Source organism: Staurois parvus, unplaced genomic scaffold (genome assembly GCF_062004578.1).
Source record: "Staurois parvus isolate SC_StPar_1 unplaced genomic scaffold, SC_StPar_1.0 ptg000058l, whole genome shotgun sequence".
Classification (NCBI taxonomy): domain Eukaryota; kingdom Metazoa; phylum Chordata; class Amphibia; order Anura; family Ranidae; genus Staurois; species Staurois parvus.
The window spans coordinates 1,660,880-1,676,144 of record NW_028317854.1 but is presented as its reverse complement, the minus strand read 5'-3'; the positions used below and the strand labels follow the sequence as shown (position 1 = coordinate 1,676,144).

General features: G+C 42.4%; 1 protein-coding gene across 2 annotated transcripts in view; it reads right to left on the bottom strand.

Moving 5' to 3' along the window:
• GLOD4 (glyoxalase domain containing 4) overlaps window positions 1–15,241 on the bottom strand; it is a 45,658-nt gene extending 30,417 nt beyond the window's left edge. Inside the window, exons 1-2 of one of the 2 annotated variants that reach the window (XM_089668448.1) lie at window positions 14,979–15,241; window positions 2,085–2,134 (exon numbers count right to left, since the gene is read on the bottom strand). In XM_089668448.1, the coding sequence (XP_089524574.1) occupies window positions 2,085–2,134; window positions 14,979–15,068 (140 nt within the window). In that variant the 5' untranslated portion in view covers window positions 15,069–15,241. The remainder of the gene's footprint in view (window positions 1–2,084; window positions 2,135–14,978) is intronic. The other variant, XM_089668447.1, reaches the window with a different exon arrangement.
• Between the last annotated feature and the right edge of the window lie 24 nt (window positions 15,242–15,265).

The window sequence follows — 15,265 nt, the reverse complement described above, 5'->3', positions numbered from 1 at the left end:
TGCTGGTGTATAATTTAGACAGGTTTATCCTGCACTGCTGATATTGATTTTAGATGTTCACTGGTACAGATGTGGATTTCACACTGATACTCCGTGACAGATATTGATCACTGATACAGGTGTGGATTTTACTCTGGTACACTTGACAGATGTTTTCACTGGTACTGATGTGGATTTTACACTAGTACTGTGCGAGAGATATTGAGCACTGGTAAACTGAGATGTGGATTTGACACTGGTAGGCTCTGACAGATGTGGATCACTGGTCCAGACGTGAATTTTACGCTGGTACTCCATGACAGATGTGGATCACTGGTACAGACGTGGAATTTACGCTGGTACGCCGTGACAGATTTGGATCACTGGTACAGATGTGGAAATTATGCTGGTACTGTGTGACAAATGTGGATCACTGGTGCATCGACAGCTGTGCGGGGGACTCTATGGGGTTATGTGTGTTTTACACAGATCGGCTCTGTTTCTCCTCACTAACGGGGCTCTGTGTGAGGAGAGGCAGAGCCGATCAGACTGGCGACTTTGTTGATGTCACATGATGGCTGTGATTGGACACAGCCATTATGTGATCAGAAGGGCCAATCAGAGAGCCCTTCTGGCATGCAGGGGACACAAGCACACCGAGAGCGTGCAGGTGCGTGGCCATGTTCTTAGGAACGTTCACTCAGAACGGAGAAGCTCCCATCTGGCAGTTTATGTACATTGGCCAGGTTGGAGCTGGTTTTACTTAAAAAAAAAATAAAAAAAAAAAATATATATATATATATAAAATAAATCAGATTTTTTAAATTTAAATCTGATTTTTTTTATTTTTATCAAATCTATCTAAAGATACTTCTCTATTTAAGATACATTAACAATGTAGTTTATTCAGCATGAAATGCAGCTTATTTATGTAGCATGAGGCTGTATATTCTGCAATATTTAGATTTTTGGTCAACTCAATCAATGAATCCAAGCTCTGCAAGCTGAGATAACATGCACTGCATTGATACATTCACACAATTTCTCAGTAACTATGAGAAAAAAAAAAATGAAATAAAGGAATTTGAGCAGTTCTCCAAATTTGTGTGATTAACCTATTAACCAGTTCTGATATCGCTGTTTTACTAACCTGACAACTTATTATTCTAACAATGAAACCTTCATTTGGTTTGCAAATATTAAAGATTCAAACTACCAGCAAGAATGAGTCAGATTCCTTACATTTAAAGAGCACCTGACATTGTAGATCTATCATGGCAGCTCCCGTTAGCGGGCATCCACTCACCTGCTACCATGTCCCTCACCTTGTTGTGTCACTGCCGCAACACCAGCCATCCCATTAAAGTGAATGGTACTGTCGGAGAGTCAACAGCGGGTCAGAGGAGGAGCCACTGCGGGACAGAGATGACAGTTGCTCTTTAAAAATTATGATTTAAAATTGAGCCTTTTCACTAGTTATTTAAATAAACTTGATTTAAATCCAATCCACCCTGCATGTCAGTGCCAGATAACATTTAAAGGAGGTCAACAATGGCTGTATTTTTCCCATGACAAGTGTGGGCAGAAGCACAGCAAACATGGCCTTTGACTACAAAAAGCAGAAAATCACAGCAACCAGATTCCTATTTGACGGAGTCTTGGCTGTTCATATTGTAGTAAAAAATGTTGGTTCCTAAGACTTCAAACATGTATAGGAGTTCCCCCAATGAAGGTATCGGCATTTGAATGATGGCTTCTGTCCAAGGAGAATCAAAGTCTCCTGCAGTAACATGCAAAGGAGGATGGAAGTCACAAACATGCTGTAGTTTTTGTACAGCTCAGGATCTGTTAGGATTGCAGCTGTATTTTTCTTCTTTCAATCCAGTTACTATAAGTTACTGCACTTAGCCTACTATCACCACTCTATACATTACCTTACTAAATGAGTCTGATAATGTACCATATACTTTGAATTTAGTTTTAATTATTTTGCAGGATTCCCAATATAACTATTATACAAAGATCTTTCAAGTCATTTTCTGTGGTTCATCTTATCCTCTACATTATGTATTAACGTGGGAGGGGGAGCAATTACAATGCTTTACCCATTACAAGTAGCTTTGCAACCTTCTTCAAATTCTTCATGCCTTAGAACCTGAAAAGAACAAAATTGATACATTTTAGTATTTTACATTTCAACAGATTCACAAGTTGCAAAATTGTCTAAAAGTCTAGCTCATAAAGCAGCCTGTTTCATCTCCCTCAATTTTTACATAACACCTCATACAGCTTCATATTTCAGGCAATGGAGTGGAAGGACATATTTTATTTTGGCACCACTGTGTTCACTGTAAACCGATGCCAATACATTTGTCATATGGCATTTGTGTTGATATTCTTGCTGTCCAAGAATAAATGTTGCTTGAGTTTCACAGCTATGGTCAGGTTTGAGGTTAAGAAAAACCCAGGTTTGGTAAAATAAAAATTATATACTGGGTGTTATTAATAAAGCGGTATCTACCACTTTAAGAAATGCGGTAAAATACCATTTAGTGATTTTCAAAAAAAAAAAAAAACAGTTTCTATTCACTAAAAAGCGCTACTAAATGAATGGCTCTCGTGCCTGTGCAAATTGTGGCCCGTATGACCGCACAGATGTGAACCAGGGCTTAGTGAATGGAGCCCACTATGTATAATTCCTACAAGCCATTTTATAATGTGAATTGGATCTCTAGCCAACATTTCTTTTTTATTTTGGATAGTATAGGAAAGGGTTACAACCTCTGATATTGTAGGATTTTTTTTATTTGCGGTCTATGTCCCATTTATAGAGATTCACCTTTACAATCTTTCTTGATGACCAATGTCTGCATGACAGACACTGAAGCCAATATTCTGTAATATACTCATATTTATAAAGAATAGACTCATTTATTACAGCATCAACAAAATATGCAGTGTGTCAAAATACATTACAATAGAATGACAAGTTATGTAATGTACGAGGGGCAATCAAGTGAAAATCAGGGCTTGAAGTTTATAATAAAAATTCATACTTTTTTTTTCTTTTTACATACTCATGTGCTACTTTTATACACTTAAACCAGCAATAAAATAATGCCTGGAAAGCTTCAGCATAGAAAGATCTGACAGTGTGAATCATTCTAGGACAGCCTGCTTCACTTTGTTATCACTGTGTTCACAGTGCCCACAGAGAGATTCGTCTCTTGTGCAATTTCACAACAGGTTATGCTGTGATTATCCGGGATCAGGTGTTCCAAGTGCTGAATGTTCACAGGAATGACTGCTGTGGCCTGGGAACCACCACGGCCGGGATCGTCACTGATGGACATATGGCCATCTTTGAAACGTTTACACCATTCAAAATGTCTTAGCAGGTTTTACGCCTTCCTTTACAAGAAACTTAATCACCACATGCTGTTCCATGCATACACTAATACTGTTGTCTGCCATCTTGATAAACGGTCTCTGGACTGGACCGCAACATGTGCACCGCCTATCAGTATCAGGACACACTTTCCACTTACCACTGCGAGTAGTACCTCCACGTTAGCATCCCTTTTTACACCTGTAAAATTAAAAAGTCCCGGTTTGACTTGAACTCCCCTCGTATATATGAGTGTCAGTTAGGGGTTATACTCATTCTGCTGACCACTGTCTCTTGGACAGTGAGTGAGGAGAGATCCAACAATTTTACAGTTATAACTAGATCAGGAGAAAGGGGAAAATCATCTGATAAGAGACAACTGTTCTGCTGACAGCTGAGTGGGAATTTGCTATCACTTCCTGTTGTGCCTTTACAGCATTAGATGAGGGGAAATTGTCCCATTGGGACACTCCCATTGTCTCCAATACATTAATATGATCTACAGATCTGCATCAAGTCACTCAAAAAGTAGGTCAATTCTTTTTATTGCCAATGAATCTATACACTGTATGTATAAAATGGAGCCTGCGCAGTGGACTATATTTAATGAGTAACAAGTTTAAAATGCAAACAAATGTGTGAATACAACATATAAATAAATGCTGCGCTGCCACTAATGAATTACAAAAGTGCCACAATCGTGATAGTGGCCCACAATTAAATAAATGTGACCTGTGTATGACATGAACATAAAAATAAAAAAATTAAAAAAAAAAAAAAAAAAAAAAAAAAAAAAAAAAAAAAAAAAAAAAAAAATCGGTAGTCTTAAAGTGTACCGACCCCTCCGTGTGTCCCTATGAAAGGGGAAATTATAACATTCCTATATTCCATGCGTGCTTAAACCAACTCTTTAAAGCTGTGTTAATTTTATTGAGATGGTGCATCAAACATGAAGAACAATACTCCCAAATTGAACCAATATCAATCAAAACATAATGATAATAAACATAAATCCAGTGCAACTGTTATAAGTATTAGAGTCCCCGTGCACCACTACATCCAAATATTTAAAGTCCCAATGTGAAACACTTCCTCCATCCACACGTGAAACAAAGTGATTCGGTGATCAATCTTCTTATCCGTAAAAGTTGAATGCTCCACTTAGTGCTCCCCCTCCAGAGCCCCACTTATCCCAAGATGTTGACCACCTTCATAGGTTACATAGTTAGTCTGGCTGAAAGAGACAAAAATGTCCATCCAGCTCAACCAAAAAAAATTAAAAAATTATATATATATATATATATATATATATATATATATAAAAATTCTATACCCACAGTTGATCCAGAGGAAGGCAAAAAAAAAAAAACCCAGCAAAGCATGATCCCATTTGCTCCTGCAGGGGAAATAAAAAGATTTCCTGATCCTCCGAGAGGCAATCGGATCAACTTTATCTATAAATGTTAGTATCCAGTTATATTCTGTGTATGCAAGAAACAATCCAGGCCTTTTTTAAAGCCGTCCACTGAGCTGGCCAGAACCAACTCTTGAGGGAGTCTATTGTTATTTTCACAGCTTTCACTGTGAAGAAACCTTTCCGTGTTTGGAGATTAAATTTCTTTTCTTCCAGATGCATAGAGTGCCCCCTTGTCCTCTGTGATGACCTCAGGGTAAATAACTCTACACAGAGTTCACTATATGAACCACTGATGTATTTATACAGGTTGTTCATATCCCCCTTTAATCTCCTCTTCTCAAGAGAGAATAAATTCAGTTCCTCTAATCGTTCCTCATAGCTGAGCTCCTCCATGCCTCTTATCAGTTTGGTTGCCCTTCTCTGTACTTTCTCCAGTTCCCCAATGTTCTTTTTGTGAATTGGTGCCAAAAACTGAACTGCATATTCCAGATGAGGTGTTACTAATGATTTGTACAGGGGTAAAATGATCTCTCTCTCTCTGGAGTCTATACCTCTTTTAATACAAGAGAGGATTTTGCTCGCTTTAGAAAATGCAGCTTGGCATTGCATGCCATTATTAAGCTTGTGATCTACCAGAACTCCTAGATCCTTCTCCACCATTGATTCCCCCAGTTGTACCCCCCCCCCCCCCCCAGGATGTATGATGCATACATATTCTTAGCCCCCAAGTGCATAACCTTACATTTATCAACATTAAACCTCATTTGCCACATAGTTGCCCAATTAAACAGTGCATTGAGGTTGGCTTGTAAGTTGGAGACATCCTGTAAGGACGTTATTCCACTGCACAGCTTGGTGTCATCTGCAAAGACTGAAATGGTATTTTTAATCCCAGACCCTATATCGTTTATACATATATTAACCTCCCTGGCGGTATTCGAGTGTAGCTCAGGGTTAATTATCAGTGCCAAAAGCGGTAACCCCGAGCTACACTCCTATGCACAACGTTGCTCTAGGATCCCTCGATCACTTACCTTGTCCTTCGCTCCCGCAATGTCCCTCTTGCAATTTGGCCATGTCCTCCAGCTGATGCCGGCATCCGTCTTCCGGTCCCTGTGAGCGTCAAGACATACAGGGGCCAGAACCAGTGGGAAATTACTGTATCAAAGCATTTCACATACATTTTGTCCCTACTGCTTTGTCCTGTGCCCTGCCTGCATTTTTACTGTTCTTTCTGCCTGGAAACTAGAAAACATCCATGGCGTCCAAAAAGCGTCCCATTATGTCAAAAGCGGTTTTAGACCAGCTAGAATACAGCGATAGTAAATCAGAACCACTTGCAGAATTGAGTGATGATTTGTGGGGAAATTCGTCAGACACTGAAAACGATTTTGCTGCTAAGCTCAGTGATGTGTGAACTTGGCGCTATATTTCAAATTTCAGTGTTTTTGGTTTGACTATATTATTGAATTAAATTAGTATTTTTTTTATGATTTCGGGTTTCAAATTTTATCATACCCGGGATGTTTACTAGACTCTTGTTTGGTCAGATTTCAGTGAGTTATTCCTAAAAATTACAGGCCTACAGTAAAAAAAAAAAAACAAACAAATTTCCATGCAAAAGAATGTACCGCTTTCAGCACAGCAATATGGACATAATCAGACCGCTAGAGAGGTTAAAGAGTAAGGGTCCCAACACTGAACCACTGACAACCCTAGACCAGAGTATAAATCATTAACCACAACTCTTTGAATACAATATTTTAGCCAGTTTTCTATCCATTTACATACGGATTTTTCCAAGCCCATAGACTCTACCTTACATATTAGCTGTGTGTGGAGAACTGTGTCAAACGCTTTACAAAATCCAAACATACCACGTCCACATCCACCCCTCTTTGCTCATCCCCTCATAAAAAGAAATCAGATTTGTTTGACAACTTCTGTCTTTCATGAATCCATGCTGTCTGTTGCGTAAAATATTTTTTTCCTGCAAGAACTCATCTATGTGGTCTTTTATTAAACTCTCCAGTATTTTCACAACTATAGAAGTTAAACTAACAGGTCTAGAATTACTTGGTAAAGATTTTGACCCCTTTTTAAATATTGGCACCACATTGGCCTTATGCCAATCCAGTGGTACTATGCCAGTCATTAAAGAGTCCCTAAAAATTAGAAACAATGGCTTTGAAATAACAGAGCTCAATTCTTCAAGGACCCGTGGGTGTATGCCATCCGGTCCAGGTGCTTTATTCACCTTTATTCCGTCTACATTTTTTTAGACCATATCAATAGTGAGCCAATGTGGATCATCTGGAGCGGTGTCAATACCATGCCCATTATGGACAAGAGCTCGCCCATGCCCCTTTGTGTACACAGAGCTGAAGAAGGTATTTAATAAAATTTGCCTTCTCTTTGTCCCCAGTCACCCACTCTAGATTATTTTGTAAAAGGGCCTACATGCTCAGACTGGACCTTTTTACTATTAATATATGGGTAGGTCAAAGTGCACATTTGGCGCCTCGGCACGCCGATCAGCTGCCTGTATATTCTTGATGCCTTTTTATTCACTGGTTGTGGACTCCATATGTGAAAACACTCCAAATCATCCATAATACTCCTCCACCTCTGTGAAAAACATCAAAGAAGAGCTTCCATAGCATAATATTGCTTTTATTGAATAAAAAAAAAATTGCACATGTACAACATGTGTATGGCACTTTAAAATCCAAAGACACTGCAATCCTCTGTATTCCCTCTCAAGAGACAAAAGTGGCACTGTCAAGCCCCACCCTATGCGTTTCGTCATATGACATGATGTCGTGGTGCACGGGGGCTCTAATACTTAAACAGATGCACTAGACTTATGTATATTATCATTATGTTTTGATTGATATTGGTTCAATTTGGGAATATTGTTATTCATGTTTGATGCAACATTTGCACATTATCTCACTAAAATTAACACAGGTTTAAAGCATTGGTTTAAGCACGCATGGAATATAGGAATGTTATAATTTCCCCCAGTCATAGGGACACATGGAGGGGTACATTAAGACCACCAATTTTTAAAATTTTATTTTCATCTATCATACAGAGGTCACATTTATTTAATTGTGGGCCACGATCACGAACAGATTGTGGCACTTTTTAATTCACTAGTGGCAGCGCAGCATTTATTTATAAATCTATACATAGCACAAGCATTAGTTGACGAAATTGCACCTACAAAATGTGTGCAGCACAAGTTCAGTGAACACACAAAGTAATAAGTCAGCACTAGGTTATCATCAGCCTTCTGAACGGGCCTGGAATTAGGCCAGCTTCCTTGTTGTACAACACTGCAGTCTCTAATATGAAAAGTCATTGTAGATCGGCCTTGACAGCCTGTGGAACTACAACGCCTATTGTGCGCCAAGAACTCTGAAACACGATGGAAGATGCAAATATACCCTGAAATTAATTAAAAAAAAAAAAAAAAGGTTGTAAATTCCATTTAGAAACCTGTCTTGTGGTAGTGTGACAAATGGTAGCTTCACATACATGTTGGTAAGGTTTATGACACAAATCTGACAGAACTGTCACAAGTGTATGTGACGGAGGTGTAGGTGAGAGAGAACACGCGCGGAGAGCAGTGGGCACACAAGATTTTTATTAAGGGATTTGGGGCACTTGATCGGTGCAGCAAGGGTTAAGTCCAGGGCAAACAGAGGGACAGTTCAGGCAGGTAAGGGGTAAAGTCCAGGCTACAACAGGGCAGTTCAGACAGACAATGGGCAAGTCCGGGCACACAGCAGAAGGGCAGGCTGGCAGACAATGGGCAATCCGGGCACATAGCAGAGGGGCAGTTCAGGCAAAGATAATCCAAGCACACAGAAGGGCAGGCAGGCAAAGATAATCTGGGCACAGCAGAGGGGCAGTTCAGGCAGGTAATGGGTGAAGTCCAGGCTACAACAGGGAATTTCAGGCAAAGATAATCCGGGCACAGCAGAAGGGCAGGCTGGCAGACAATGGGCAATCCAGGCACACAGCAGAGGGGCAGTTCAGGCAAAGATAATCCGAGCACACAGCAGAAGGAAGCTCTGGCAGGCAGAGTAATCAGGGCACACAGCAGAAGGCAGCTCTGGCAAGAAGGAGGTCCAGGAACTCAGCAGAAGGCAGGATAATCAGGGCACACAGCAGAAGGTAGCTCTGGCAGGCAGGAGGTCAGTTTACAGGGTAGCGGTCCAGGGACTCACCAGCCAGCAGTGGCCTCAGCAGAGGAAGTCTAGGCACATAGGCACCAACTCCTCACGGGTCTTCAGTGGGCTTTGTATCTTGGCCACAGCTTCAAGACTACACAGGCAATATAGGACCACAAGTCCCAGCAGTGCACAAAGGAAAGCACAGTTCAATGCATCTCGAAGTTAGGTCTCAGCCATGAACGGCTCTGTCCATCCTGACTCAAGCTCTCCCATTCTAAGAGTCTTTTTCCCCACATAGGGACAGTATATGGCCCTGTCAATTGACCAAGCCCCAAGCACCCAGTGCCGACACGTCTGGCTTTTCACAGCCATAAGACACCATGATGTCTGCGCTCCCTACTGGGATAACTCTCACCTACCACCCCCTGCGGGGCACAGGAACTTCAAATTAAAAACAAAGCACACAAGCTGACTGTTGGCCACACGTGTTAACAAAACACAAAAATAATATTTCTGCTGTCCATCACAGTGTATATATAACAAACTTATATATTCAATAGAGGGAAATATACAGTCTACAGTATAAAGAATCACCCCCCTTTAAAATGGTTGGGTCAAAATACCCTCAAATTCCTCAAGGAAAATCTGCTGCCCTCTGCCAGAAAGTTGTCAATGGGAAGAAGGTTTACCTTCCAACAGGACAATGAACCAAAGCACACAGCAAAACCACCTTTTGCCTTCAGAAATGCCATCATTCTTCGTGGCATAGATTCAACAAGGTGTTGGAAACATTCCTCAAAGATTTTGGTCTATATTGGCATTATGGGATCACACAGTTGCTGTGGTTTGGTCAGCTGCACATCCATGATGTGAATCTCCCGTTCCACCACATCCCAAAGGTGCTCTTTTGGATTGAGATCTGGTGACTGTGGAGGACATTGGGAGTACAGTGAACTGATTGTCATGTTCAGGAAACCAATTTGAGATGATTTGAGCTATGTGACATGGTGCATTATCCTGCTGGAAGTAGCCATCAGAAGATGGGTACACTGTAGTCATGGTCAGCAACAATACTCTGGTAGGCAGTGGCATTTAAACAATGCTCAACTGGTACTAAGGGGCCCAAAGTATGCCAAAATTATCCCCCACACCATTACATCATCACCACCAGCCTGACCTGTTGATACAAAGCAGGAAGGATCCGTTTTCATGTTTACCCAAAATGCTGACTCTACCATCTGAAAGTCACAGATGAAACCGAGACTCATCAGACCAGGCAACATTTTTTTCAATCTTCTGTTGTCCAATTTTGGTGAGCCTGTGCAAATTGTAGCCTCTGTTTCTTGCTCTTAGTTGACAGGAGTGGCACCCGAAGTAGTCTTCCGCTACTGTAACACATCTGCTTCAAGGTTCGACATGTTGTGCATTCAAAGATGGTATTCTGCATACCTTGGTTGTAATGAGTAGTTATTTGAGTTACTGTTGCCTATCATCTCCAACCAGTGTGCCCATTCTCCTCTGACCTCAAGGTATTTTCCTCCACACAATTGCCACTCACTGGATATTTTCTCTTTTTCAGACCATTCTCTGTAAAGCCTAGAGATGGTTGTGCATGAAAATCCCAGAAGATCAGCAGTTTTTAAAATACTCAGACCAGCCCATCTGGCAACAACCATGCCACATTCAAAGTCACTTAAATCTCCTTTCTTCTGATGCTTGTTTTGAACTTCAGCAAGTCATCTTCACCACGTCTAGATGCCTAAATGCACTGAGTTGCTGCCATGTGACTGGCTGATTAGCAATTTGTGTTACCAAACAATTGAAATGGTGTACCTCAAAAAAAGGTTGATGAGTGTATATATGCAGTAAAGCATGCTTGTTATACTGACTGGAACTTAAGGGGTTAATCCTCTGCATTGTGTAAAAAGGATGTCTTCTCTGATCCTTCCCTTCTTCCACTGTACCCCACTCATCTCCTGATGGAACAGAGCCTTGGGAGAAAACTGCACTTGCTCAGTTTGGTCTGTATTGAGAAGTTTGTTTTTTTTGGGGAGTGCATGTGATCAGCACAGGGCCAATCAGCAATGTCCAGACAGAGGGTCAGGGGTCCTGCAGTCTAATAGGACATTAAGAGGAGAATAATATTGCTATAAGCTTTAACCAGTGCTCTGCTGGACACTAATAGAAGTCACAAGACTGCTCTAACTGCTGATGAGAAAAGGCATTTAGCGGTTTATATTTACTAAAATAACTGCATTTCTATGTTATGGGGGACAGATATAGTAAATGCAGGGTCCTGGGTTTAATAACACTTTAATCGCTTCCCACCCGGCAGATAAGGTAATGACGGGCGCAAGGCGGTTCTCTCGTTCTGGGAGGACGTCATCCCACTCTAACTGGGTGTGCACGGCACTCGGACACAGTGGATCACCGATCAAGGGAAAGAGCCGAAGATGTCGGCTCAGTCATGTGATCAGCTGTGTCCAATCACAGCAGATCACATGTAAATAGGGAAACGACGGTTATCGGCATTTCTCTCCTCACGAGCTGTCACGCTGACAGCTCGAGAGCAGAGGAGAGTCGGTGACTGGCATTCCTCAGAGGGGACATGTACACTGATCATCAGGGCACTGATGATCAGTGTAGCCCCAGCAGTGCCACCTGTCAGTGCCCATCAATGCCAAATCTCAGTGCCCATCAATGCCAGAGCCCATCTGAGCTGCCTTTCAGTGCTGCCAATCAGTGCCTCCTCATCAGTGCCACCTATCAGTGCTCATCACTGCAGCCTCATTAGCGCACATCAGTGAAGGAGAAAAATCACTTATTTACAAAATTTTATAACAAAAACTAAGAAAAAACTTTTTTTTTTTCAAAATTTTCAGTTGTTTTTGGTTTGTTTAGCAAAAAATAAAAAACCCAGATGTGATTAAATACCACCAAAAGAAAGCTCTGTCTCAAAAAAATTATAAAAATTTCTTATGGTTAGTGTTGCATGACTGCGCAATTGTCATTCAAAGTGCGACAGCACTGAAAACTGAAAACTGGCCTGGGCAGGAATGGGGTAGAAGTGCCCTGTAGGCAAGTGGTTAAACCCCATTGAAAATCTGTGGAATGAGAAGACTGCAGTTCACAAACGGTTACCATCAAAATTTTACTGAACTTGAGCGGTTCTGCAAAGAAGAGTGGGCAAATATTGCAAAGTCTAGATGTGCAAAGTTAGTGAGACAAATCTCAACAGTCTAAAGACTGTAATTGAGCAAAATGTGGTTCGACAAAATACTGACACAAGGGGGGATCCTTTTTCCAACTCTTGAGATTCATTTCAGGCTGCAAAGCAACAAAATGTGATTATTTTGAAGGGGGTGATCCTTTTCTATAACTACTGAACATACAGATAGAGCTGTATTTTGGAAGTAATTGAATCAGTGGGGTGTTTTATTTCTATACATGGAAACAAATTGAAAAAAACTGATGCATCACATTTCTCCAGGCCCTAAAAGTCGAGCCCACGGGTTAGGGCTATGTATTACAGAACGGCTTACAGATAAAGTGGTCTGTAGTTAGTGCCACCTTAATGTGGCAAGTGCTCCTTTAATGTTGGTGATCAGTGGTGAGTGCCCCATTATACTGGTGCTTTCCTCTTAATATGATTTTAAAGGTTATAATGCACAGAGCAGTCCTGATCCTCTTCTTTTTGGGTCCCCTGCAGGCAGTCCTGGCTCCTCCCCCCTGACAAATGCCTCCAATAGCAAGCCTCTTGCTATGGGGCACTCGAGCAGGCTCACTCCCGAGCCATACTCCCGTGAATGGACATTGTCCATTCACACAGAGCGTAGCTTGGCCCTGTCCTCAAGCACTACCCTGATTGGCTCACTGGCTGTGATTGACAGCAGGAGAGAGAGAGACCCAGGAAAGCTGCAGCTCTCATGCACATTGCTGGATCAAGAGAGGGCTCTGGTAAGTAAAAGAGGGGTTGAGGGGGAAACTGTGCCCAGATTTTTTTCCCTTAATGCATAGAATGCAAACTCTCATACGGTGAGAGGAAAGGACTGGAACTCTAGCCACATAAGTGGATTCTCAACCACAACAAGGATGCGTTAAGCCTTGCTTCACACCAATGTGAACCCGAAGCCGTATGATTTTAAAGTGATTCTAAAGGTTTCTTTTTTAAAGAAGAAAAAAAAAACAGCCATGTCTATACTTACCTGCTGTTTGCAGTGGTTTTACACAGAGCAGCCCAGATCCTCCTCTTCTTTGATCCTCCACAGGCTCTCCTGGCCCCTCCCTCCTGTTGGGTGCCCCCAGAGTAAGAAGCTTGCTATGGGGGCACCAGCTGCTCTGTGTGCCCATTCACACATGGAGCTAAAGCTCGGCCCCACGCCCTCTCTCCTCACTGCCTGTAACTGATAGCAGTGGGAGCTAATGGCTCCAGCTTCTGTCTCAGCCAATGAGAAAAGGGAGTCCCAGCACTGCCGAGACTCCAGTGCAAATTGCTGGATCAAGAGGGGGCTTAGGAGATTATGTAGGTGGGGCTGGGGGCACTGCTGCACACAGGTTTTTTTACCTTCATGCATAGAAAGCATGAAGGTAAAAAACCTTGAGCCTTTACAACCATTTCAAGTCAGACTATGTTGTGCAAGTTCATTGAGACTTGCTTCCACTTCATGGATACATCGCAATGCAAGTCGCAATAAAGATACACAAAAGTACTGCAGGAACATCTCTGAGAACAGGGCCATTGAAAGACATGGGATGCAACTTTGCATGACAAGTCACATTAGTGTGAATGTGGGCTAGGGGTTTGTGACTTCATGGCTCAGAAATTCATTCTGAAACTGAACAAACCACCGTATTTCCTGACTTAGCACCCTGTGACTTTTGGCTGCTTCCAGAATTAAAAAATGCCTTAAAACCGCAGATGTGATGATATTCTGGACATCCAGCAAGCCACAACAAAGATACTGTATCCCGCAGGCCAGAGTACTTGGTATCATACTTGACTCCAATCTATCCTTCCAGCCCCAAGTCTAATCACTCACAAACTCATGCAGACTCCACCTCCGCAACATCGCCAAAATATGCCCATTCCTAACCCCAGAAACCACTAAACAGCTCATCCACTCCCTCATCATATCACAACTCGACTACTGCAACTCCCTCCTCACTGGCCTGCCTCGCCGCTGGCTATCCCCGCTTCAGTCGATCCTGAATACGGCAGCCAGACTCATTCACCTTACCAACCGCTCCGTTTCCGCCACCCCCCTCTGCCAGTCCCTCCACTGGCTTCCAATTGCCCAACGGATCAAATTCAAAATCCTAACATTGACGTGCAAAGCTGTCCATCATACTGCCCCAAATTACATCACCAACCTAATATCCAAGTACCACCCAGCACGCACTCTCCGCTCCTCACAAGACATCCTATTCTCTAGTTCCCTGGTCTCCTCCTCCCATGCCCGCCTCCAGGGTGTCACCCATCCTCTGGAACTCCCTACCCCAATCCGTCAGACTATCACCTACTGTCCTCTCCTTTAGGTGCACCCTGAAAACCCACCTCTTCAGGGAAGCCTACCCCACCCCCTCCCACCCCTTCCAACCACTCCATCCCCCGCAGCCATTTCCTCCCGTACCATTATCCCCTCCCTCCTAGATTGTAAGCTCCAAGGAGCAGGGCCCTCGAACCCCTCGTGTATCGCACTTTATTATTGTACTATCGCATGTATTGTTTCTCATTGTAATGTACAGCATTGAGCCAACTGTTGGCGCTTTATAAATACTGTATAATAAAAATAATAATACTGTGCAACATTCCAGGAGTGTTTCCGGTAGTGTTACAGTCATCTAGAAAAGTGCATTGCTTCACAAGCAGGCTGCTTTTGAGCTGACAAACAGCCACTAGTGTATTGGTAAGCAAACTTTTCTTTAAGTCAGTGAAGTTGTCATGCCTTATACAGCACCCTGGAAGAAGTATACAAGACCCAGCCAGCACACAGGCCTGTCATTCCCTCACCTTCATCCCCAGGACATCTCTGAAGAAACAGGCTGTCTGGCCCCTGTCACCGATCTTCAGAACATAATGCAGAGCTCTCCTACCTCCCATCCTTCCTGTCAGTACATACACACTCTCACAGCCTGCGCCTTCTAATGACGTCACCAAGGAACCACCAACGCCGGGCTCTGCGTTCACAGCAATTTATCCGCGGGCTGAGCACCGAGCTAGTGAGGATGAAATAAATCCATTACCCGAGGTAGCGGTGTAAAATAAATGCATAGTAAGTCGTGTGTGAAACCTGCTTT